The sequence below is a fragment of the Artibeus jamaicensis genome, unplaced genomic scaffold, assembly GCF_021234435.1.
Source record: "Artibeus jamaicensis isolate MK-2021 breed Jamaican fruit bat unplaced genomic scaffold, CSHL_Jam_final contig_419, whole genome shotgun sequence".
Classification (NCBI taxonomy): domain Eukaryota; kingdom Metazoa; phylum Chordata; class Mammalia; order Chiroptera; family Phyllostomidae; genus Artibeus; species Artibeus jamaicensis.
In genome coordinates, this window is record NW_026521824.1 from 3774668 (window position 1) to 3800084 (window position 25417).

Below are 25417 nucleotides of genomic sequence, written 5' to 3' on the forward strand. Positions count from 1 at the left end.
CTACTAAGACCTGCTTAGCATACTGGACACCTTTGTGTGACTATAAAAAGGCAAAAGTGCAAAACAGCACCCTTTCCTCTGGAATGATACAACCTCAGCTGGGCCCACTCACCCCTTCTCCCAGAGGCCTTTGAACAGTGCACAACCTGCAGGACAACAGCCAGCAGCCCTCTCTGACAATGCAGATATGGGACAACCTGGCAGGAAATTGAAGGATGTTCACTGGGACATTCTAAGAAATATGCTCATCAACGTGTTCAGATTCCAGCTGCCCTCAATCATGCAAATATTCTTGTCTTTTACTTGAGCCATTTTCTCTTGCCCATTCTGCAATACCACAATAAAGTCACAGTGGCCCAACTCAGAGGTTCATAGATACCACCAAAGAGGAATCTTGCTGCTCCCATTACCAATTCCAGAGCTAGAAAAGAGGCAGCAGCTAAGACCCTGTCTACTGCTTCAGGTGTTCCAGAGGGAAGGGACCTGGAAGAGACTGGGTACTACCAACTCTTTTAAGCCAACGGGGAGGGGGGGGGCTTTAGATGGGGATTTTACCTCATTTACCCTTTAAATACACTACCTCCACTCCTGCCCCCAAAACTGAGGTCCTGTGGAAGCCAGCCATGAGGTGTGTCACTGAATCTCTACTAGAGAAAGGACTTAGCATTCAGCTGCAAGGACTGTAGTTAGCTGACACCTCCAGCTGGATCCCAGGATCCCAAGGCCACCACCAGGATCCCAGGACTCAATCTGGCTTTTGAGGCGAAGGCACAGTCTTTCCAGGTAGCCTCCAGCAGTGACTGACCACGACAAGAGGATAAGGACTGGCCATTTCTGCCGGACCTGGGACTCCTTTAAGGGGCAGTCCGCTCTGAACTCCTTAATCAGTGGGCCAAGATTTCAGCAGATCTGCATATTATCTGAGGCTCTACCGGCCCAAACCTGCTGCCTCCCCCTCTTCCTTTCTTAAGTGTTAGACTGCATCATGGAGCAGGGGTATCTAACCTTTTGGCATCTCTGGGCCAGAGTGAAGAATTGTTTTGGGCCATACATTAAATATATTGAGACATGTAATCACAAAAAAATCTCATAATGATATAAGTAAATTTATGATTTTGTGTTGGATTGCATTCATAGCCATACTGAGCTACATATGGCTTATGGGCTGCAGGTTGGACGGCCTCTGGTACAGCTTTCCTGGCCCAGTTCTGCCTCTCACCCCTTTTTCTTAGGTGTTACTCTCTAATAGACCTCATTCATTCCTAATTCTGTTTAAAGGTTTGTGTCTCAAAGTACAAAAGTGACACAATTCGGAAACTGTAAAAGTCAAACTGGGGTGTTGTTCTTGCCTCATCCAGCCTCCCTCTACTTTCCTTTTACCTGTACCACTAATCCTTAGGCCCCTTGCTCTGAATCAGAGGTGCCCACTGAAGAAGCACTTCTGATTCTGGTCCAGTGCACAACTGCCTTATTCCAGCCCCCACAGCAGAGCAGACTGAAGATACATTAATCTTAACCAAAACTCTAATTTCCAGGATCTCACTGATGCATTCGATAGCATTTCATCACAGCATTAAAAGACCCATTAAAATTATACTCACACTTTCAACCAACAATTGTCCAGCATTCAAAGACTTTCCTAAGATTTTCTAGTCTTATTTGCAGCAAATCAGACTGAGTACCCATTCTGAGATGATATGACATGATCTGCACTCTTTGAAAAAGAGTAAAATAAATGCAGTAAAATAAATCACTGACATAAAAGTCTCCTTTTCATATCCTATCCATTAGAGTGCGTTAAAAAGCATGGTCACTTAGAAATTGGAACACAAGCGCCCAAGTAACTCTTAAAAGCTCTAAGAAGGGGGACAAACTCTTCCCAATATTGATACAAAGGAAACAATACACAGGGGTTTTCACAATACCTGGGCAGTTGTGTAATAATGAAAGCTGTTTTTAAAATGTTTCATATCATTTACCTAATAGTTTATCACAGGGCTGTTTATGACAAAGGCATCCTTTTTGCAAATATTGGTTATTCTCCCCAAAGAAGTTTGGGTAAGCGCTGTGTAATTTAGACAATAGCCTCTATGTAATCCATGCAGTCACCCCATCTCAAAAACTTTTCTTCACAGTATTTCCACGTGGCAAAACTTCCAATCCTGGTGTTGTACCACTCTAGTGCACCACAACTGCCAGGGTGGCACCACTTCAGCCCAGCCCAGCCCAGCCCTGCACCAGGGATATGGCCCATGCTTGCCTGGCCTCCCTGCCAAGACCCTCAGCTGAGGCCCTGGGCAGGGGGTGAGTTCAAGGAGTAAGTCATGGACAAATTGCTCCACCTCTCAGAACCTCATTTCCTCATTCAATTCAAATTTAAAAGTTACTCCCTCAAAAATTTTTTTAGAGTTCTGGCTCTGTCATAAAAAACACTGTCATGTCACCTGCCACCCAAGGACTCCTGCATGATGTGGACTATCACTCCCCAGTCAGTAAAGACGCAATTTTTGAGGCTAAATAAAATCCCATTTGCTTCACGTGATGGTACAGAAAAGTTCTATTTTGTTTTTAAATGCGACCCCGTGGTTATCAGCATCAGCATCTAAATCTGTGCTGGAAGTCACAATGAAAACCGACTCTAACAAACTCGTTTAATTTCTGAGAAAATAAAAATTTTATAAACCGGAGAAGTTTTTGGTATCCTAGAACACGCACAGGCTATTCTGAGTAGGAAACAGTCGCAATCAAATCCTTGGTCTAACCGTAAGTCTGCTGGGCGAGTTATCACCTTCCACGGGACTGCACAAAGTGTGTGGTATGTAAATTATGCGCTGCAAAATGGACAATGAACCAGAAAACGACCGCCAAGGCACATTTTCCGTTGCAAATGCCTAGAAAGTATGCAAGAACTGCCTACACAAGGCTTACGAGAATCCCTCTCCAGGTGGCAGACAAGAGGACCAGTCGGAGTCCAGCATAAAATCTTTACACAAGACTACCCCACCCCCCGCCCGACCCCCTCCACGCCCGCCCCCATCGCTGCGTCCAGTCCGACCCAGCGCTTCTAGGTACATGATTACAGTGAGTGGCATTTCCTTGTGACCGAGCAGCACAGGTAATTTTACAACCCTATTAGCGCATTCCAAAGGCAAGACTCACATCCCGGGAACTTCACCTTTCCACTCTCCCCCTCGGCGCCTGCAGGCTGCTAGGCTGCCACCGGCCGTGGAGGCGGGTGGGGGAAGGGCGCCCGACCAGAGAGGGGGCGCGGCGCGACCCGGGCCCACCGCACAGACCTGGTTCTGGATCTTCAGGCCGCCCGGAGTGGTTGCCCATGCTCAGCCGATTCGGCAGCTGCCGGCTGGCCGGTCTCAGACTAGGCGTCTAACGCGCAGCAGCTCTCGCTGGCTCCGGCTGCCTAAGCAGCTGCGTCCGGCGGGTTTGCTCCACTCAAAGAAAAGGCCGGGCGCCTTCCAGTCCCCGGCTGCCGCCCGCCAAGTAGCTCCAAGCCCTGCAGGCGGGCCCCGCCCCTCATCTGCATACAGCCCCGCCCACCTCAGTTCTCCAGGCCCGCCAGGCGCGGCCCGCCCACCCTCATCTGCACACCGCCCCGCCTCCGCCTAGGGCTCCGAAGGGTCCGGAGGCTCTCCCTGGCCTGGGGTGGAGGGGACGCACCACTGAAGGACTTCTGGCCTCTTCGGCGGGCGCGAAGCATTGAGGCTGGACAGGCCTGGGAAAATCCAACTGCGGGAGGCTGAAGCCAAGCGCCACCTGACAGGCGAAATCCTGCGCCCTGAATTAAATCTGTGAGGACGAGGAAAGCCTAGGGTTGGCATAGGACAGGCGCTTACTGTTTTTGGCGTAAGAAGTGAATGAATCAATGGGCGAATGATCAACTCCTCAGAAAGTGAAGGAAAATAACGCTTTCACAAAGATTATTCAAGATGATACCACAGCTACTAAAAATCCGCACCAGTCCTAAGTGATAACTGTTTTTCTATCAGAACTGACTGACTTGGGAAAATTACCCCAAACTTTTATAGTTAATCTTACAGTTAAAAAGCACTTAGAATTAAATCTTATTGTGAAAAAATATATAATAAAATCATGAGTAGCTCTACCTCCCGCATCACTTAAGTACCGTTGTCCATTCTCAGTTCTCATGTTATCAGCATCTTACATCACCATTTACTACCCTCAACTCCTCACGGCAGTCAAATCATTCGGCTTTTAGAACACCATGCTCTCCTAGTTTTCTCCCCACATCTTGGGTCGCCTCTTCTCAGTTTCTGTTACTGGTTTCTCCTCATCTCCTTGACCTCCATCCTCTGTGCCCTAAAGCTCAATCGTCTCTGTCCGACCTGGCCATCTCTTCTCTAACTTGGCCATCGCAACAAACTTGTAGCTTTTAAATACCACCAATATGTCTTCAGTCCTCTCTCCAGAGCTCCAGATTCATTTACCCGACTACCTTCTTGACACTTCACTTAGATGTCTTAATAGGCATCTCCAATTTAACTGGAACAAAACCCATCTTAATTTTTCTTCCATAGACGTTTCATATATCTTCTCCATCTCCATAAATGGAATATATTGGAATATGCATTGTAAATGCCACCCTATCTCGGCAGTTCTCACCACTTCCACTGCTGCTATGTGGTCCAAGCCATGGTCATTATCTATCAGGATTACTTCAACTGCCTCCTAAACCGTCTACCTTCCTCCATCCCTGCCTCTCTGTAGTCTAATCTTCACATAACACAGTGATGCTTCTAAAACCTCAGTCAAATCATACCACTTACAATGCTCTAATAGTCTTTTGTCTCATTGGAAGGAAAAATCCAAAACCCTTACAACGGCACCCAAGGCCCTGAATAATCTTCCTCCCACACCTCCACCTTCCATCAGTGAACTCACTTTCCCCCTCTCACATTGATCTTATTTTATTTATTTATTTACCTATTTATTTTTAAAGTATATTTTAATGATTACGCTATTACAGTTTTCCCAGTTTTTCCCCTTCATCCCCCCTCTGCCTATAAACCCCCAGCCCTCCAGCATTCCCCCCCTTAGTTCATGTCCATGGGTTGTACATATAAGTTCTTTGAGTTCTGTTTCCTGTACCATTTTTTACCTCTCCCGATCCATTTTACACCTACCAATTATGCTTCTTCTACCCAGTACCTTTCCCCCACTATTCCTTTCCTCCCTCTCCCCACTGAAAACCCTCCAAGTGATGTCCATTTCTCTGATTCTATTCCTGTTCTAGTTGTTTCCTTAGTATTTGTTTTCGTTGTTTTTCTTTTCTTTTTTTTAGGTTCATTTGTTGATAGTTGTGAGTTCGTCATTTTACTGTTCATTGTTTTTTGTATTCTTCAATTTCTTAGATAAGTCCCTTTAACATTTCATTTAATAAGGGCTTGGTGATGATAAACTCCTTTAACTTGACCTTATCTGGGAAACACTTAATCTGCCCTTCCATTCTAAATGAAAGCTTTGCTAGATGGAGTAACCTTGGATGTAGGTCCTTGCTTTTCACGACTTGGAATACCTCTTTCCAGCCCCTTCTTGCCTGTAAGGTTTCTTTTGAGAAATCAGCTGATAGTCTTATGAGCACTCCTTTGTAAGTAACTCTCTCCTTTCCTCTTGCTCCTTTTATGAATCTCTCTTTATCTTTAATCTTGGGTAATGTAATGATGATGTGCCTTGGTGTATTCCTCCTTGGGTCTGACTTCTTTGGGACTCTCTGAGCTTCCTGGACTTCCTGGTAGTCTATTTCTTCACCAGATTGGGGAAGTTTTCCTTCATTATTTGTTAAAATAAGTTTTCAACTTCTTGGTCTTCCTCTTCTCCTTTTGGCACCCCTATAATTCAGATATTGGAATATTTAAAGATGTCCCAGAGGTTCCTAAGCCTCTCTTCATATTTTTGAATTCTTGTTTCTTCATTCTGTTCTGGTTGGATATTTATTTCTTCCATTTGTTCCAAACCATTGAGTCCTGGTTTCCTTCCTGTCACTGTTGGTTCCCTGAATATTTTGCTTTATTTTACTTCGGATATCTTTCATTTGTTCTTTCATTTTCCGACCAAGCTCAATCAGCTCTGTGAGCATTTTGATTACCAGGGTTTTAAACTCTCCATCAGATAGGTTGGCTATCTCCTCATTACTTAGCTCTTTTTCTGGAGTTTTGGTCTGTTCTTTCATTTGAGCCCTATTTCTTTGTCTTGGCACACTTGTTAAGTTGTTAAGGGGTGGGCTCACATTGATCTTCTTACAGTGGCCTTCTTGCTGTTCCTCAAATAAGTGAAGCATGCTCCCACCTAAAGTCCTTTGCACTGGCTATTCCTTCTGCCTAGAATGCTCTTCCCCTCACATTCCTATATTACATAGGCCATATGATCAGGCTCTCTCTCTTTTGAGGTCTCTGGTAAAAAAATTAATTGTATTAAGAGGGGCTTCTCTTGTTATACCATATTAAATTGTAAACCAGAATTTCAACACATGCACTTCTCTGCTTCGTTGATCTCCATGACACTTATCACCATTTAGTATACTATAGGCTCACTTGTTTACTGGTTTATTGTCTTTCCTCTAGAGTACAAGGTTCATGAGAACTACAGGCCTCTTCTCAGCAATGTCCATGTCTGGCTCGGATTCCTCTGACAATCAAAGCTACCTCCCCCACCTTGGCAACTATATCAATAATTGTCTTTATAGCTTTATCACTGCTGATAGAGATATATGGAAAGATAATCACCATCAATATAGGTTTAACACTGTTTGCTTTAAAGAGTTGGTGTTCTGGATCACACTTTAACTTACATTCATTATCTGAAAATTTTAAGCTATCAAGCATTGATCATTTTAATAAAACCATTGTCATTTTTACCAAAAGTTATTTATTACCAAATATAATAATTGAAGTGGCTTTATGTACACTATACTGAGTATATCAGGAGATGAGATTTTCCATGCCTCAGAGGGGCTTAGATTGCTATATTATTCAATAAATAAAGTTCAATATTTGTTTTGTACATGACACCATTCAAAAGAAGAGGGGAACCTCCACTTTCTTAATAAGCCAAAGTTGAATTTGCTAAACAGAGACTAGATTCACACAGAAAATCAAAAGAAATTTGACCATGAGAAGAAAGAATACAAGAGAGTAACAAAGATTAGTAACTAAATTGAAAGTAAAGTACTTCAGGCAAGTAGCATGTATATTGGTCTAAAGAAACACTCCAATGCTAAGAAAGTGACAGGAAAAGCCAAGGGAGGGTCTATAAACACAGAAAACAGACCAGTGGTTACCTGGAGCTGGGGATGAAACAAGCGTCCACTGGAAATAGGACAAGGCATCTTTAAGGGGTAATGGAAATGTTCTAAAACTTAGTCGTGGATAGTTATAACTCAGTAAATCTGCTAAAAATCATTGAATTTCACATTTGAAATGGGTGAATTCTATAATACGTAAATTATAATTCAATAAAGCTATTTTTTAAGTCAGGAGAGATAAATGGATGAGGCTCAAAGATCATATATTATTTCCCGACAAAAAAGAACCCCATTCTCACCCTGAATCAATTAGCATTAATAAAGCCTGGTGGGTGGGGGTGGGGTGGGGGTAAGATGCTAGGAATAAAGGCTAGAAAGACAAGGGTGTTGAAGAAGAGGAGATAAAGGGAAAAAAGAGAGTCATCGCCCATATTCAGGATGTGCTTGCTTATTGAAGGTGCTGCCAGCAGGGCCAATGCACTGGGTTCCACCCAAAGCAACAGAGAGTTTTTAAGGCTGGAAACAGACACAGTTCAAGGTGGGATATGGTAAGCATCTAAACAGAAATGCAAAGGTAGTGCTACAGAACATCTCTGAAAAGAAAAAAGCATATCCTACTGTGAGATCAAGAAAGGATTTATGAAGGAGGTGCTGCTTGGAGCCATCCTCTCCAGGTGAACAGCCTTTCTGTCAGTGTCCAGAGTGGCAGGAGGGGCAGGAGCAGTGGAAGGGAGGTGCCTGGCAGGAACACGTGCATCCCTGACTAGCAGGCCCCAGCCGCAGGGCTGTGTCTTTGTCCATCAGAGTGAACAAAGGCTTTATTGTGAAATAGTACTGAGTGTGTTCAAAGAATAAGTCACCCTGTGGCCCAGGACCGGAGCTCAAGGCAGGAATAGGGAATGGAGAGGGCTGCAGTGGCACCTCACCGACCCCACGCAGAGGTTTGCCCTCGGTTCCTTACCCAGTGAGGAGTACCTGGAGGTGCCAGAGCACAGAAGGGGTCTGAGGAAAGCTGTGATTTAGCAAAACTGATAGGGGACTCAAGAGCTGGAAAATTTTAGTTTAAGGTAAAAGGTTATGAGCCTAGTAAGTAATGTATGTGTCAAAGCTTTTGTTTCAGAAACTACAGATAAGGCCCATCCTGTAACCTGGGAAAACAGTCGACCTCCTGGGGCACTGCTAGAGATTACTACCTGGGGACAAGTGGAGGCATCTGGCCACTGTATTCCAGGGAGAGACAGATGACCACCAGCCCCTGGGAACAGCTAACTGCCCAGCATAGGAATGTTGCAGCTTCTTTCACCTAATCCTCCCTGAGTCTCAAAGCCCTCACCACATCTTGTTTATTCCCTGTTATAAAAAGTCTGGCCTGGAAAGAGAAGGGAATATGGTCTGTTAGGGTATGAACCCACCATCTTCTCAGACCATTGGCCATCTGAATAAAGAATCCATAAAGATTCAATCACTGTCATTGCTTATTGGGTTTGGTAGTGACAGGCAGCCTGATCACTGGTGTCTTTTTCAGTTTCAAAATGACCCTGGTGATACAAACCCTGCTTTCCTATACACCCTCAAAACATACCAACACCTCGGGCAAGATGGATACTCCTGGTTGGTAGGTTCCTTTCCATGTTACAGAGCAGATGTCCAAGGGGGGGGCAATATTTGCCCCACCCAGGGATGCCAAAAAAACTGTTAAAGAACAGATACACTTGGGCCCCAGACTCCATAGCATGGTATACTAATAATGTCCGGACCCCCCTGCTGGGTCCGATCCTCAGTCACCAATTGGAAAGACATCTCTCAATGCCAGAGATTTGTGAAAAGGAAACAAAATATTTATTTAATGCTATTTAGGCCTAATGCCTCCATTAAAATATCAAAGTCCTTTAGGGTACACACACACACACACACACACACACACACACAGTGCTCCCTTCTCCCCTTGTACTAACTCCGGGTACCGTAAATCAGGAAAAGAGCACACATCTGGCTGCTGGTACCATGAGCTGTGTTACCGTCCAGGCAAGATCTCCAGTTAATCCAAAGTCATGTGGCACCTTCCACTGGCAAGAGTTTTTTGTACCACGTTCCAATCAAAGTCTCTCCTGCTTTCCAGGCCAGGTGGCTAAAGGGAGCACCCCAAAGCCGCGTGGGCCTCTTCTACCAAAGCTGCAGGGATCTGCACTCCACTAAAAGCATGTGGCTTTCCCCTTCACCTGGCTGCAGGGATCTCCATTCTGGCAAAGCTGCGTGGTTTTCCCTTTCACCTGGGAAAGAGGGGGTCCTCACTCTGCCCAAAACCGCATGGCTCTCCCCCAGTGGCTGCGGTGTCTGGGTTTAAATCCCCTCACCAATCTTCCTCTGTACCCCTATTTCCAACTCCTCCCACAATCAGTTACTCCTGCCAGTATTTCTGTATTATTACAAGTTTACTGGGCTGCCATGATGAGTCTGGGCAGGTATCGTCCCATGTCCTGGAGCCAATCCTCTCCAAGCTCTTATGCAGGCACTGAAACTCAGGGGACCTGCCCCCAATTACATCTTGGGGGAAGTGACTTCATCCCCCTAGCTCCAAGCCTGGCCACAGCCATTTAACATATCCAAGTGACCGCCAAAGGCTATAGATATGTTAAATGACCATGCCATGGATTAGGTGCAAGGCTGTGGCTGTACAAAACAGCCCTGCATGTTTCTGCTCCATGTGTCCCTTCCCCCCAACTCACACCTGTGGGGGGGAATGGGTGAGGACATCTTATATGTCTCTCCAATATTCCTATACACTTTGAGTTCTGGACACCATTCCAAATCTTTTTTTTTTTGCCACTCAGCTGCACCCTGTATCATCCAGATCAACTGTGCACTTCTGCTTCCATCATTTGGGTTGTCTGCTTACCACAAGTCAGGTGTATTTGTTCCAAACCTGTTTATGCTAGTTGTACTCCTGAATTTATTTACATAACTTAATTATTATGTAAACCAATGAAGTGAGCAAGAAAGAGATACAGTTTCTTCAGAAGCCATGCTGAATTCTTTGAAAAGACTCAGTGAAGGTGAGCCGTTATAAAATGTGTAGTCCTGACCAGTGTGCTTGGTTGGATGTTGGCTGACAAACTGAAAGGTCACCAGTTTGATTCCTGGTTGGGGCACAGGCCTGGGATGTGGGTTTAGTCACCAGTCAGAAATGTGCAGGACACAGCCAATTGATGTTTCTCTTTCACATCAACATTTCTCCCAGACATCTGCCCTCCCTTTCCTTCTCTCTAAAAGATAATAATAATAAAATTAAATTTAAAATGTGCGAAGCAACTATAAAAGATTAGGGAAGTATTTGTAAACACATGAAAAAATTCTGTATACAGTCTTCTTCTGAAGTACCTAAATTCTTGCTCCTGTTTAAAGAAACGAAAACTGACAATCATGGAAGATGTATTACAAGTGTGGAAAGAGGTTAAAGAACCCCAATCAATGGATCTGCTCTAAGAAAATACTTCGGCCCAATGGGTAAGTAAATATACACTTGTATGTTTTAAGTGAAAATAAAATATTTAAAGTATATGTTATATTTTTTAGGATTCCTTTATTTAACCAACTTTATCAATTAATTGACTGAAACTGATCCCAGTCTCAAAGGACCAGAGTGTGGAGTGAACATGAATAAGTGCACAATTCCAACCCGAAGCATCTGTGCTTTAGGAGAGAGATGCTATGCTGGGTGGGGTCAGGAGAATCCAGAGGAAATGAAAAGAAGTGGAAAAGAGGGAGCGGGAAAAGGCAATTACACATTAAAGGAAAGGAATCTGACAGAAGTGACAAGAGAATTTACCTGGGTGACAGAAAAAATGGCATTGTAGTCATGCTAAGTCCAGATGCTAATGGCAGCAGTTAAGCAACTCTACAAGGAGGGCGGTGAGTTTCATTTAGGCAATTCAATGAGAATGCAATATAAAATCCAGGAAAGCAGGGGTTTCCATTCTTTTGTTAATTGCTGCATCCCTAGAACCTAGAAGGATGCTTGGAAAACAGTAGATATCCTAAATACTTCTTAAAGGAATGAATGGATATGCACACATGCAGAACAACCACAAGGCGTTTTCAGCAAACAGTTGGAGTGTTTCCAGAAAACAGGGTGCACGTTGGGACAGGGGTGCAATCTTGGGAGTCATCAGGAACTTTGTCTATCTTGTAATCTTAGGGCCTGGAATAGTGTCTCCCATGTGGAAGGGGACAAGAGAAGATATCAAAGAAAAGGTCTTCGACCTTAATAGCAATGCCTTCAGAGTTAGAAAGGACTCCAGTGAAGATCTAATCCTATTGCCCTACATCATCGCCACTAGGGAGTTGTTCAGTGTGGAATGAATACATCTCTAGTGATAACAGGGAATTCTTTCCTGTGACATACCTCTCTGAACTTCTGTAGTTACTAGCACATTTTTCCATATACTAAGTCAAAACTTGGACCTAATTTTACCTCTTCGAACCAAAAGGAAAAGTTTCATTTTGACCAGAAAGGAATTGGTTGACCAAGTGCAAGTGATGAAAACTTCTGGAGAAAAAAACATGTCATCTTAGGAAAGCAAAGCTGAGAGAGTCTGGGCAAGGTGCCCCAGAGTCTAAGGCAAGTGGAATTTTTTTTAATTGCCTAAGTAGCATATTCTGTTTAGGAAGATGGTTTGAGAGAAAAATCTCATTTTATAAAAGTGTCTCCATTTCTGGTTCTGTTCTTGGTTCCTCACATATCCTGTTACATTTCATCCTGACAACTTCTGAGAAGGGTGTGATTAATTTCACCTCACACAGAAGGAAAAAGGCTCAGAGAGGCTAAGCAGCTTATGCAAATTCCCACATGATGCTTTGCCAAGAGGGAGATTCTGACCCCCAGTGGATAATGGACACTGATGGAGATTCCTAAAGCAATTGAATCTGTTGTCCTCAACATGCTCAGGCAAACATGAGAGCATGGAGAAAAACTGAAAAATAGGACACACAGCCATGGATGAATATGAGCTTGGCTGAAACTATCAGAAAAGGGCCCGGAAAACTAAACCTGAAAAGGTGCTGAGGTGTATTGAAAATGGTAAGGAGAAAAGACACCTGGCTGTCCTTGCAGCTCTATCTGTATTTCTGTCTTCTCTCGTGCATGTATACCCCAAAATGGTCTATGCCCTATAAAAGGTAGTAAGAGGAAACTGATGTCCAAGAAAATCACCCAATGAGCCTGAATGTCCTGGTCCAGGAACTTACAACCCCCAATGCTGAGGTAACTGGTGAATAAGGTCATGGACTGCTATCAGTTACCACTGAGAAATGATGAAACAAAGCCAGAGAGAGATGTACACCAGAACAAAGAGGCTCTTTGATATGGAATGGTCTCCAAAATACACTATGCAGAGAAAAAGCATTCATGCAGAAAGGTGTGTCCATTTATGCAACCATGTGTGTACAGAAAAAGAAGAGGCCGCACATTTGCTTCCCTACACACTGGGTATCTGAAAAGATACCAGATTGCCAAACAGTGGTCAATGGGTGGCTGCTCAAAGGTTGAGAGCAAAACTTTTCACTGTGCCCTTTACATCTTGAAGCATGTGAATTGCACTACCTATTCAAAAATTAAATAAAGCTTAAAAATTTTACCCAATAAAAGACTAGAATTTGATAGAATAAATTTTTAAAGAAAAGCTCTGTAAGTGCCTAAAATGACACACAGATATCATTAGGAGCCAGTATGGACAAACTAGGGAAAATCACTGAGAATAAGCCAAACTGCTCTAGGTCTCTTTCCACCTGCTTTCATTTCCAAATCCACAGACAGCTACTCCCACAAGTAGGAGTGGTAGTGGTGGTGGATTAATTAAGGTCACAGAGCTAGGACGTGGCAGGCACAACAGAACAAAGGTAGGTCTATGTTCTCCACGCTACCTTTCCTACAGTCTTGTCACTCCACTGACTGCATCCAAATCTTGCTTTCTGCTGTGCTAGCATCAACCTCACATATAGTTTCTAATATGTACCCTGCACATAGATTAGCAAATACATATAAATTTAATTTATTAGAAATCCCTTAAGTTAATGTTCCAAAACTAATTCCCACATCATAAAATCACCACAACTGGGCTGTCTTTTGAGATCAATCAAATAAAGATAAGTATCACATCCAAATAGCATTAAGAAAATCTGAACAAGTTCAATTGCAGGGAGAGGAGGCATTCACATTACATACTTCAACAGTGACTATCTGTACTGTAATTTGCTTAGGGAAAATATTTTCCACAGTATTAAACTGATTTTTGACATGGATATCAATATACAGGCAAAGACAATTCAATGGTAACCTCAGTCATCCAAATAAACTTTCAGGAAGAAAGAATACAACACTGAAAATCCACTGTGTTGGCAGCCAGGAAAAGCAGCACAAGAGAGCAGATCTGAGCCTGTTCTCCACTGAGGGACTTGAACATGGCTGAAGGTCATGGCCAGGTTCAAGGACTGGAACTTTAATATTCCATTAATTCTGTGGAAAAACCTTCTGTTTCCTTTCCATCTAACGTGATGATTACACAGAAGCAGAAAAGCAGAACTTTCTTCTGAAACATAAAACTTGTTCTATGGTGGGAAGCTACATTTCCTTTCCTTTTCTCCTCTTCCACAATAAAGCCCAGGGTACTGGTACTGGCCATGTCATTCTGACCATGAACCAGTCTGAAAAAAAGGAGCAATAGCCACAATCATTCTCTTAGAAAAAAGTAAATTAAAGGCATACATTTGGGAAAGGAAGCTGATCCCAGCTGTATTTACTCACAGTGCATCTTCAACACTTCAGTTAGTAGACACCAGTTAGTTATTAACATAAACATCCATCACAGATAACACAATATCATCATCTCTGAGGTTCATTTAAGTTTTATTACTCTAACACATAGTCCAATCCTCTTTCTTGGCACAGGCATAACTTTACATACACTGAAATCTAACTGTAATGCTGTGGTTTTGACTCCATAATGTAGAGAGAATATAAATGTATGAATGTCTTCTGAGTAATTAAAAAGAAAATGTTAACCTATTGGGTGCTATGGGGTATTCAGCCATATTTTATTTGCTTTATAGAATGACTTTAGTGTCGAATCCCTTGTTCCTTTCAGATTCCTAAGGGAGACTTTTTTTTAAATGTTTCACTCCCGGAAAGAGTTGTGTGTTTCATTAGTAACTGGCTCCTTTTCATCTTGTCATCACAAATCAGGCTTTGCTCTTTCCTTTGGTTTCTAAGAAACTCAGCACCAAACTAGTAGCCAACTGTGTACCTCCCTTCTGTATGCTTTTCCTCCTAGCTTCTGATTTTTCTATTTCCTCAGTGCCTGGTTTATTTTCTTTCCAAATTTGTACACTTATCTCTGTAAGACTTCTCAAATTCTTTCATACAAGAAAGGCATAAATTTAAAACATTAAAAAATTCTCCACTGAGCCTGGTGTAGCTCAGTGGATTGGGCACAGGCCTGCAAACCAGAGGATCGCGGTTCGATTCCCAGTCAGGGCACATGCCTGGGTTGCAGGCCAGTTCCCAGCAGGGGATGCACGAAAGGCAACCATACATTGATGTTTCTCTCCCTCTCTCCTTCCCCTTTAAAGATAAATAAATTTTTTAAATCTTTAAAAAATTTTTAAAAATCTACTCTTTATTTTTCTTAAAAAGTTATTTCACAAAATTTTCTCTCAACTATACACATTTAAAAAATATAAATCTAGCTGATAAATGTGTCGAATGTTTCCTGGTCCACTTTCTGTGTGACAACTTGCAAAGCAAAATCCACAGGGATAACTTAGGAAGCTGGTAGGATGGGCGCTTAGTACCCCCACATTCTCCTCCATGCTGACCTTTCCCAGAGATGGGGTGCTGGCTGCAAGAGAAGCACCTGCAGCAGAAACAGTGGGTGAACTCCATTCTCAAGAATCTCCCCAGAGAGTCACCCTAGATAGCATCACATACACTATGCCTTGATCATTCATATTTTGATATTTTTAGGCAAAAAGAAGTAACTCTTTTTCATCAAAGAAGTCTGGAGATCCTGCTTTACAAGAATGCAAACAACTAGAAGTAGCAACCACATTTAATTGGCTTTATAAGGTACTATATTAAGAAAGCCACACCTCACTGGTGGGGCTCAGTGGATTGAGCTCTCGCCTCCTAACCAGATGGTTGCAGATTCCATTCCCAGTCAGGGCACATGCCTGGGTTCCAGGCCAGGTGCCCTGTTGCAGGTGTGTGAGAGGCAAACGACCTGTTTCTCTCACACTCTTTTTCTCCTTCTCTCTTCTTCCCTTCCCCTCTCTCTAAAAATAAATAAAGTCTTTTTTTAAAGAAAGGAAGGAAGGAAGGGAGGGAGGGAGGGAGGGAGAGAGGGAGGGAGGGAGGGAGGGAGGGAGGGAGGGAGGGAGGGAGGAAACTTATGAGAAAAAAGGGTGGGTGAAGCTCCTGGGCCCATCTTTCCTTCTCTTCAAAGAGCAGAAGGGTCAGCATGGTAGCTGAGATGAGGGGCAGGGAAAGGACGTTAGGGAGCCATGCAGGGGGACGGGTTGGAGAGCCTGGAGGCCAGAGGGTGGGGGGTGGGGAGTTGGGTGGAGGTGTCAGGATGATTTCAGACCCTAGCTACATTGAATAAATAAGTACATAAATTGAAGATAATGAGAGCCATGTTTCTCACTACCAGAGAAGATAGTTACAAACACAGAAAGGAAGGAGGCACATATATTATATATATAATATATATATTATATATATATAATAGTGTAAATATTCTACTTAAGTATATATAACGTGTAAGTTGTGTTAGGAATATGTACACACAGTGAGACTTGCAACCCTGACCATCTATTGGGAGAAATGACACCATTTGGGCCCCACGGAAATACTTCACATCTCTTTTCCATGTCCTTGAAACAAAAGGGACTGCATTGAAATGCTGTGGACTTCTGTGGATTGTACTGCTGCCCACAGTGGAAATGGAGCCTGATTTTGACTGCAGAGTGCAAAGCCAGGAGGGACTTGGAAAATAACTCACTCAAAGGATTGACTTGTTAAATCTGTTGTTTCAGATAGGGTGAATCCAATTGATCCTTACACCTGGCCAGAAGTGCCAAGGGTTTAATTTCTATTTTCTTTCTTTTTTTCAAGTCCCAAAAGGTGGTTCTGGAGTACTCATGAATTCCCCCAGTATTTGTGATGGTTGTCAAAGTGGCTAAGAAACATTTTACAATATTAGACAATTCTTATTACTCTTAAATTTGTATTTATATATAAATTCAGACATTAGTCAAATGTGATTCTGAGAGGAAAAAAACATCTTAAGAAATCAAAGGCTAAATCTCTGGATCTCTGGGCAAGGTATTATAGACACTAGTACATGTATGGGAGGCCAAAACATCCCCAGAATTTATTTATGAAAATTGTGTATTTATTCTTACATGTTTAAAGTTCAATCACCTTCAAAGTACTCTCCATTTGATTCAATACACCTATCAAGATATTTTTTCCACTGTTTAAAACAGTTTTTCAACTCATTGATTTTTAAAAAGATTTTATTGATTTATTTTTAGAGAGAGGGGAAGGGAGGAAGAAAGAGAGGGAGAGAAGCATCAATGTGTAATTGAGTCTCGCATGGCCCCACTGGGGACCTGGCCTACAACCCAGGCATGTGCTTTGACTGGAAATCGAACCAGTAACTCTTTGGTTCACAGCCTGCGCTCAATCCACTGAGCTACACCAGCCAGGGTGGTGTCTTTTGATGTCTTTTAGTGCTTCTGGATTTTTTTTTGTTTCACCTCTTCCACATTGGTAAAACATTTCCTTTTAAGGACTTTTTTTTTAATTGGGGGAAACAAAAAAAAAGTCACCTGAGAGAGATCTGGTGAATAGGGAGGGTGGGGCACTAGGGTTATGCTATTTTTCATAAAAAACTGCTGAATACTTAGTGTGGTATAGGCAGGTGTGCTCATAAATCACCCACCATGAAATGGGCAAACGCATTGAAAGAGTCTTCAAAAAATTTCACTGAAGCCAAATGCAGCCTCTCACAACAATGCCAGCTGGTACACTGACATATGTGGGCTCCTGGAACACTCACTAGCAGGGAAGCCTGTACTGCATGGGGCCCACCCTCCAGAAGGTAATTCCAGGTTTTTTGGCTACCCCCTTGTACATTTTTTTAAACTATCATAATTCCTAAGTAGGAGGTTTTACTAAGGAAGATAGTTCGAGGGGTGAAAAAAATGTTCTATTAAGAAAATCTAAATTTCAGATTCTGCTCTAGGTTCTTACTCATGTCATTTCACTTAATTCATATTATTCTATGAGATGGGCAAATTTTACTTGATTTTACAGTTATGGAAATAATAAAGTTAAGAGGAAAAAATCAGTGGAATTGAAAACAAAAGAAAAATAGAAAAAAGTTAAGGAAAAAGAGAGGTTTTTTTAAAAAAAATTTTATTTATTTGTCTTTAGAAGGGAAGGGAAGGGAAGGAGAGAAGGAGAGAAATATCAATGTATGGTTGCTTCTGGTGCATCCTCTGCTGGGAACTGGTACCGACAGGGAATCAAACCGTGATCTTTTGGTTCGCAGGCCCATGCTCAAGCCACTGAGCTACACCAGCCAGGGCTAAGAAAGGGAGTTTTTAAAAAGATCAATAAAATCAACAAACCTCTAACAACACAAAGAAAAACGGAAAATTCAGATTACCAAAATGAAATGAAACAGGATATCATTACAGACCCTGCAGCTCAGAAGATAAAAGAGAATACTCCAAATAACTCCAGACAAGTAAATTTGACAACTTAGAAAAAATTAACCAATAGCTTTAAAACAAAGCATACCCAATATGAAATAAATAATTTGAATAACTTTATAACTATCAAATAAATTTAAATTTGTAATTTTTAAAACTCTCTTCCTTGAGGAAAACCCCCAAGCTCAGAAAATTTCACTGGAGAATTCTACCAAATGTCCAATAAAGAATTAACACCAACTTTACACAATTTCTTCCAGAAATTAAAAGAGTTGAGAACACTTCCTAATTCACATTATAAAGTAGTATTATTCTGATACTAAAAACAGACAAAGCAATACCAAAAAGGAAACTACTGATGCTCATGAATACAGATGCAAAAAATTTTAATAAAGGATTAGCACATAATTCAGCAATATGTAAAAAAAAATTATATGCCATGACTCAGTGGTATTTAATGGATGCAAGGCAAGTTTGACATGTGAAAAAGCAATCAGTGTAACTCATTATATGAACAGGTTAGAAAAGAAGAATTCCATGACCATACCAATCAATGCAAAAAGTGTATTTGACAAAACTCAACACCCATTCATGATAAATATTGAAATGAAAACAAATTCTTCAGAAAAATCTTAGAAAAAAATGGGACAGAGGGAAAATTCCTCAACTTGATAAAAAGCATCTACAAAAACCTGACAGCTAATGTTATAGTTAATGGTAAAAAATAGAATGCCTTCAACCTAAGATTAGAACAAGGCAAATTTGTCCACTCTTAGCACTTTCACTCAATATTATGGTAGAAGGGCTATACAATGCAATAAGGCAAGAAAAGAAAAGAAAAAGCCCACGGATCCAAAATGAGGAATTAAAACTGTTCCTACTTGTAGAAGACATGCTTGTCTACATAGAAAATCTCAAAGAATCTAAACAAAGAAACTCTGAGAACTAATATGTGGGTTCAGTAACTTCACAAGATACAAGATAGACATACAAAAATAAATTGCACTTCAATATTCTAGCAATGAACACAAAAGTAGAAAATATAGTAACATGTAAAAATGCTAAAAACAATTAATGTAAACCTAAGGAAAGAAGTATAAGATTTGTGTGCTGAAAACAATAAAGTGCTAATGAAAGAAATTAAAGAAGATCTAAATAAATGGAGAGATGTGCCATGTTTGTGTATTTAAAAACCTCAACATAGTAAAGATATCAATTCCCAGAAGATTCGTTTTGTAAATGTAGATGAGATTATTCTAAAACTCTTATGGAAAGTAAAAAAAAAAAAAACTAAACTAGCCCTGGCTGGTGTAGCTCAGTGGATTGAGCGTGGGCCTGTGAACCAGACAATTGCAGTTCAATTCCCAGTCAGGGCACATGCCTGGGTTGCAGGCTGGTTCCCTGCAGGCCAGTTCCCAGCAGGGGATGCACGAAAGGCAACCATACATTGATATTTCTCTCCCTCCCTCCTTCCCTTCCCCTCTAAAGATAAATAAATAAAATCTTATAAAAATTATTTAAAAAACTAAACTAGATGAAACAACTTTGGAAAAAATAATAATGTTGAAGAATCTGTCTACCTGATTTCAAGACTTACTATAGAGCTACAATAATCAATATTATGAACTACTGACAGAAGGATAGACACACAGATCAATGGTACAAACTAGGGAGTGCAGAAATAAACTCACACAAACATGTCCATCTGATTTTTAACAAAGGTGAAAAAAAATGATCCAATGGAAAAAGTATACCATTTTCAACAAATGGTGCTGGAGCAACTGGACATTCACGGCAAAAAAGTGAGAGGATGCAAGATGGCAGTAGAGGAGGTAGAAGCTACAATCACCTCCTCCCAAAAACAAACTGGAATTACAACTAAATTACAAAACAATCATCCTGAATAACCAATTGAAGACTGGCTGCAGAGAAGTCTTATAACCAAGGATTTACAGAAAAGGACACATTGAGACTGGTAGGAAGGATAGAGACATGCAGCAGCTGAGGTTCCAAAGGGATATCTCAGCAGAGATCGGGGTGGGGGCGGGCTGTTCCCTCTGAGAAGCGTGGGAGCTCAACACCAAGCTGGGCTCCCCGGTGCAGAGCACCTAGCTGGGGAGAGGCACCCACATAACATCTGGTTGTGAAAAGCAGTGGGGTTTCTGTCCACCAGGAAGAGGTGGGAATCTGTTAGAGACACTGGCACCCTCAAATGTCAACACATAAAATTTCCTGCACAGCCACTGGACATGGGCTCCTGGGGTGGGGAAGGGAGGAGCAGAATAGAGTCAGCTGAGGAGAGTCTGGGTTTTGTGCCCCTGCTGAAGGAGCTGAAGGGAAAGCTGCCAGGATCACCATGCTGAGTCCCTCTCCCAGACTCCAGACACCACCTTTCTTGGGCGGACCACTCTCTTGCCTATGGCAGCAGCCTGGGGAAAAGCAATAGCCCAACCCTCTGTAGTCCCTCTGGCCCTAGAGCTTACAACCTGCTGAGAAGTACAGCCAGCGCATCTTTCAGTGACTGACCCTAACAGGAAGCCAGAAGGTGATGGCAGGAAGAGACAAATCTCAAATCTCATTGGAATGCCTTAGGACTTTTGCTGACCTTTCCCAGGCTGGTGCTGTTTGAAGCAGGACTTGGTGTGTAACTTAGTCCTTCCCACATGTACCCAGGCCCAGTAGAGGCAGTCAAAAACTGAGGATTGCTTTTTAGCATCAAGCAGGTTTTGGAGGGCAAGTTTGGAGGTTTTGGCTGCACCAGATTTCCTTCTAAGAGGCCCAGAACCAACACACACAGTAGTCAGCTTCAGATAACATCAGAGCAGGCTCAAATAAGCTTCACAAATAGCATATCCAAAGGGAGAGCTCGGCAGGCACCAGGTCCTGCTGAAGCAAAATCTGTATCATGTGATCAGTATCTGCATAGAAGCTCATGCACCATGGTTGAGGTTGATTCTCACAATCAGGCAGCCTGAGAGTTGATCTCATGCATGAATGGGCCAATAGCAATCAAGACTCAATTACAACAGAAGGGCCCAAATAAGCCACACAAGGAACATTCCTGAAGCACCCAGCTCAGGTGACCAAGGAGACTGCATACTGGACCCCACAAGACACCTACTACCTAAAGCCACCCCACAAAGACTGAGAATCATAGCAGATCTATCTAATACATAGAAACAAACATAAAGAGGCAACCAAAATGGAGACACAATGAAATAGGTCTCAAATGAAAGAACAAAAGAAATGTCCAGAAAAAGAGCTAGCTGAATGAAATGGAGGCAAGCAATTTATCAGGCACAGAGTTCGAAGTAATTATTATAAGGGTGCTCAAGAGCATGCAAAAGGGCATAAAAACCATAAAAAAGTAAGAAATGAAGAATACACTGGAAGGAATAAACAGTACGTTAGATGAAACAGAGGATTGAGTCATCAATTTAGAAGACAATGTAGAAAAAAAAACAACCAATCAGAGCAGCAAAACTATTAAAAAAACAAAAACAACTCAAAACGAGGGTAGTTTAAGGGACCTTTGGGACAACATGAAGCATAACATCCACATCAAGAGAGGGAGCAAGGGATTGAGAAATTATATGAAGAAATGATGATGAAAACTTTCCTAACCTGATGAAGGAAAAAGACAAAGGCCAGGAAATGCAGAGAGTCCCTCATAAGATGAACCCAAAGAGACCCACATCAAGACACATAATAATTAAAATGTCAAATGTTAAAGACAAAGAGAATCTTAAAAGTCACAAAAGAAAGACACTTGGTTACCTACAGAGGAGCTGCCTTAAGAGGGTCAGCTGATCTCTCAACAGAAACATTTCAGGCCAGAAGGGATTGGCATGCAGTATTGAAAGCAATGAACAGAAAGGACCTACAACCAAGGCTACTTTACTCAGCAAGGCTATCATTTAAAATTGAAGGAAAAAAGAGCTTTCATGACAAGAAAAAGCTAAGAGTTTGTTATTTCCAAACCAGTACTAATAGAAATATTAAAGCATATTCTTGAACAAGAAGAAGAAAAAGAATGAGAAGGAGGAGGAGGAGCTGGAGCAGAAGGAGAAAGAGAAAAAGAACAAAGGGATATAGCTGAAAAAATAAAATGGAAGAAAACATAGGCAGTAAAATCACAGACATTTCTCATAGCAGTATTTTTTCTGATATATCTCCTTGAGCAAGGGAAACAAAAGAAGAAATAAACAAATGGGACTACATCAAACTAAAAAGTTCTTGCACAGCAAAGGAAAGCTTCAACAAAAAGAAAAGACAACCCACTGAAATGGAGAACATATTTGCTGATACATCTGATAAGGGGTTAATATCAAAAAATGTATAAAGAACCTATACAACTCAACACCGATAAAACAAACAATTCAATTAAAAAGTGGGCAAAGGACTTAAATAGACACTTCTCCAAAGAAGACATACAGATGGCTGGTAGGCATATGAAAAGATATTCAACATCTCTAATCATCAGAGAAATACAAATTAGAACCATAGAGAGCTATCGCCTCACACCTGTCAGAATAGCTATCTTCAATAAATCAACAAACAAGTATTAGTGGGGATGTGGATGAAAGGAAACCCTCGTGCACTGTTGGTGGGAATGCAGATTGGTGGAGACAGTGTGGAAAATAGTATGGAGTTTCCTCAAGAAATTAAAAATGAAACTTCCTTATGACCCAGTGATTCCACTTCTAGGTATTTATCCAAAGAAACCCAAAACACTAATTCAAAAGACTATATGCACCCATATGTTCATTGTAGCATTATTTACAATAGCCGAGATTTGAATGCAGCCCAAGTGCCGATCAGTAGATGATTGGATAAAAAAAGCTGTGGTAAGCACTGGCTGGTGTGGCTCAGTAGACTGAGTGCCAGCCTGTGAACCAAAAGGTCACTGGTTCAATTACCCATTAGGGCATATGCCTGGGGTGCAGACCAGGTCCCCTGTTGGAGGCATGGGAGAGGCAACCAGTAGATATATCTCTCACCCATCAGATGTTTCTCTCCCTCTCTTTCTCCCTCCCTTCTCCGCTCTCAGAAAATACATAAATAAAATATTTTTTAAAAATCTAGTTCTGAATATCATTTAAGAAAAAAGCTGTGGTACATTTACACAATGGAATACTACTTGGTCATAAAAAAAGAAGGAAATCTTATCCTTTATGACAGCATAGATGGACCCGGAAAGCATTATGCTAAGTAAAATACGCCAGTCAGAGAAAGACAAATACCATATGATTTACTCATATGTGGAATCTAATAAACAAAATGAACTAACAAGCAAAATAGAGACAGACTCATAGATAGGGAATAAGCTGCCAGCTGTTGGGGGGGAGGGTTGATTGGGGGTGTAGGGATTAAGAAAAAGGAGAAAAAACTCATGGACACAGACAACAGTGTGGTGATTGCGGAGTGGGGAGGAGTAAGGTGGTAATTGGAGAAGAATATAGGTAGGATAAATGGGGTGGATGGGAATTTGACTTGAGGTGGTGAACACATAATAGAGTGTACAGACCATGTGTTGTAGAATTGTGCACCTGAAACATATAATTTTGTTAACCAGCGTCACCCCAGTAAATCAAATAAAAAATGAACCTTGACTTAAGTTTTACAAATTATAGAAAAATTAATTAAAATAGACTCCATGGTTAAATGCGAGATGTAAAACTATAACACTTTTAAAATAAAAACACGGAAGAAAATTTTCAAGGTCCAGGGCTAGGTAAAGAGTTCTTAAATTAACGTCAAAAGCAAGATCCATAAATGAAAAAACTGGAAGTTGAACTTCATCAAAATTAGAGTTTTGCTCTGTGAAAGACCTTGTGATAAGGATAAAAAAGACAAAAAGTACAGACTGGGAGAAAATATTTGCCAATCACATAGCCAATAAAGAACTAGTATCTAGCCCTGGCTGGTGTAGCTCAGTGGATTGAGCGTGGGCCTGTAAACCAAAGGATCGTGGTTCAATTCCCAGTCAGGGCACACGCCTGGCTTGCAGGCCAGTTCCCAGCAAGGGATGCTCGAGAGGCAACCATACCTTGATATTTCTCTTCCTCTCTCCTTCCCTTCTCCTCTAAAGATAAATAAAATCTTTTTTTTAAAAAAGAACTAGTATGTAGAACATATAAATAATTCACTGAACTCAACAGTAAAAATACAAATCAAATAATCCAAATAAAAAGATGACTAAATGACATAAACATTTCACTGAGGATAAAAAAAAGCCCATGAAAAGATGTTCAACATCATTAGCCATCAGGAAATAAAAAATAAAACTCTAATCAAACATCACTATACATCTATCCCACTGGTTAAAATTAAAAAGTGATTAAACACCTCATACTGGCAAGGATGTGGAGAGACTAGATCACTCATATGTAATGGAAGATAGAACATGGAATGTAAAATGGCATAGACACTCTGGGGACACCCTTTGGAAGTTTTTTTAAAAAACTAAATCTGCAACTACTCTATGACCTAGCACTTGCACTTCTGGGCATTTTTTTTCCAGAGACACGCTTCCACAAAATGACCACACAAACACCTGTACATGAGTTTACAACAGCTTTAGCCATAATAGCAAAAACTTGAAAGAACCCAGATTCATAGAGAATTCTTAAATTGTGGTATATCCACATCATGAAATGGTATAAAAAAATAAAAAAGGAACAAACTCCTAATACACACAGCAACCTGGTTTAATGTCCAGAGAATTATGCTGAGTGAAAAAAGCCAGTCCTAACACCTTACATACTGTATGATTCTATTTTTATAACACTCTTGGAACAACAAATTGTGGAAATGGAAAACAGAGTGGTTGACAGGGTTAAAGAGTAGGTAAGATTAGAGGGAAGTGCATGTGGCTGTAAAAGGGCCACAGGGAGGACCTCACAGTGATGGAAATGTTCTATGACCAGACTGCATTAATGTCAGTGTCCTGGCTGTGGTATTTTACTATCCTTTTGCAAGATGTTACCAACTGAGAACCTGGGTAAAGGGTACAGGGCAATCTTTCTCTAGAATTTCTTACAACTGATGTGAATCTTCAATTATTGCCAAATTTAAAGTTTAATTAAAACCATATGAAATATATTTTCAACCCGCATACTGTGCTGACTTTACATTTTTGATGAAAATTTAAATAAAAACTATTCACTCTGAATACCATCACATATTTTTCTACTCTTTGAGAATGATTACAAATCATGAAATTATAGAAATTAGAAAATGCTAACAATGGAACTTGGGGGAAAAAGCTGAAAATTTAAAAAAAAAGAAATTTGCCACACAAAATTCACCCATTACTGATTAAAACAATGAAAACAAGCAAGAATACTATTTTCATCAAATCCATAA

At 41.2% G+C, this 25417-nt stretch overlaps 1 protein-coding gene across 4 annotated transcripts in view; it reads right to left on the reverse strand.

The window, feature by feature from the left end:
* The window catches only part of SPECC1 (sperm antigen with calponin homology and coiled-coil domains 1), a 258571-nt gene that overhangs the window by 160968 nt on the left and 72186 nt on the right, over window positions 1–25417 (reverse strand). The window contains exon 1 of one of the 4 annotated variants that reach the window (XM_037166269.2): window positions 3297–3468. The exons of 2 other annotated variants lie outside the window; for them this stretch is intronic. Coding sequence is in view for 1 of the 2 variants with exons in the window: in XM_037166258.2 (XP_037022153.2) it covers window positions 3297–3336 (40 nt within the window). In the remaining variant the exon portion in view is untranslated. Of the gene's footprint in view, window positions 1–3296; window positions 3469–25417 lie in introns of those variants that run through there. One more of the 4 variants, XM_037166258.2, reaches the window with a different exon arrangement.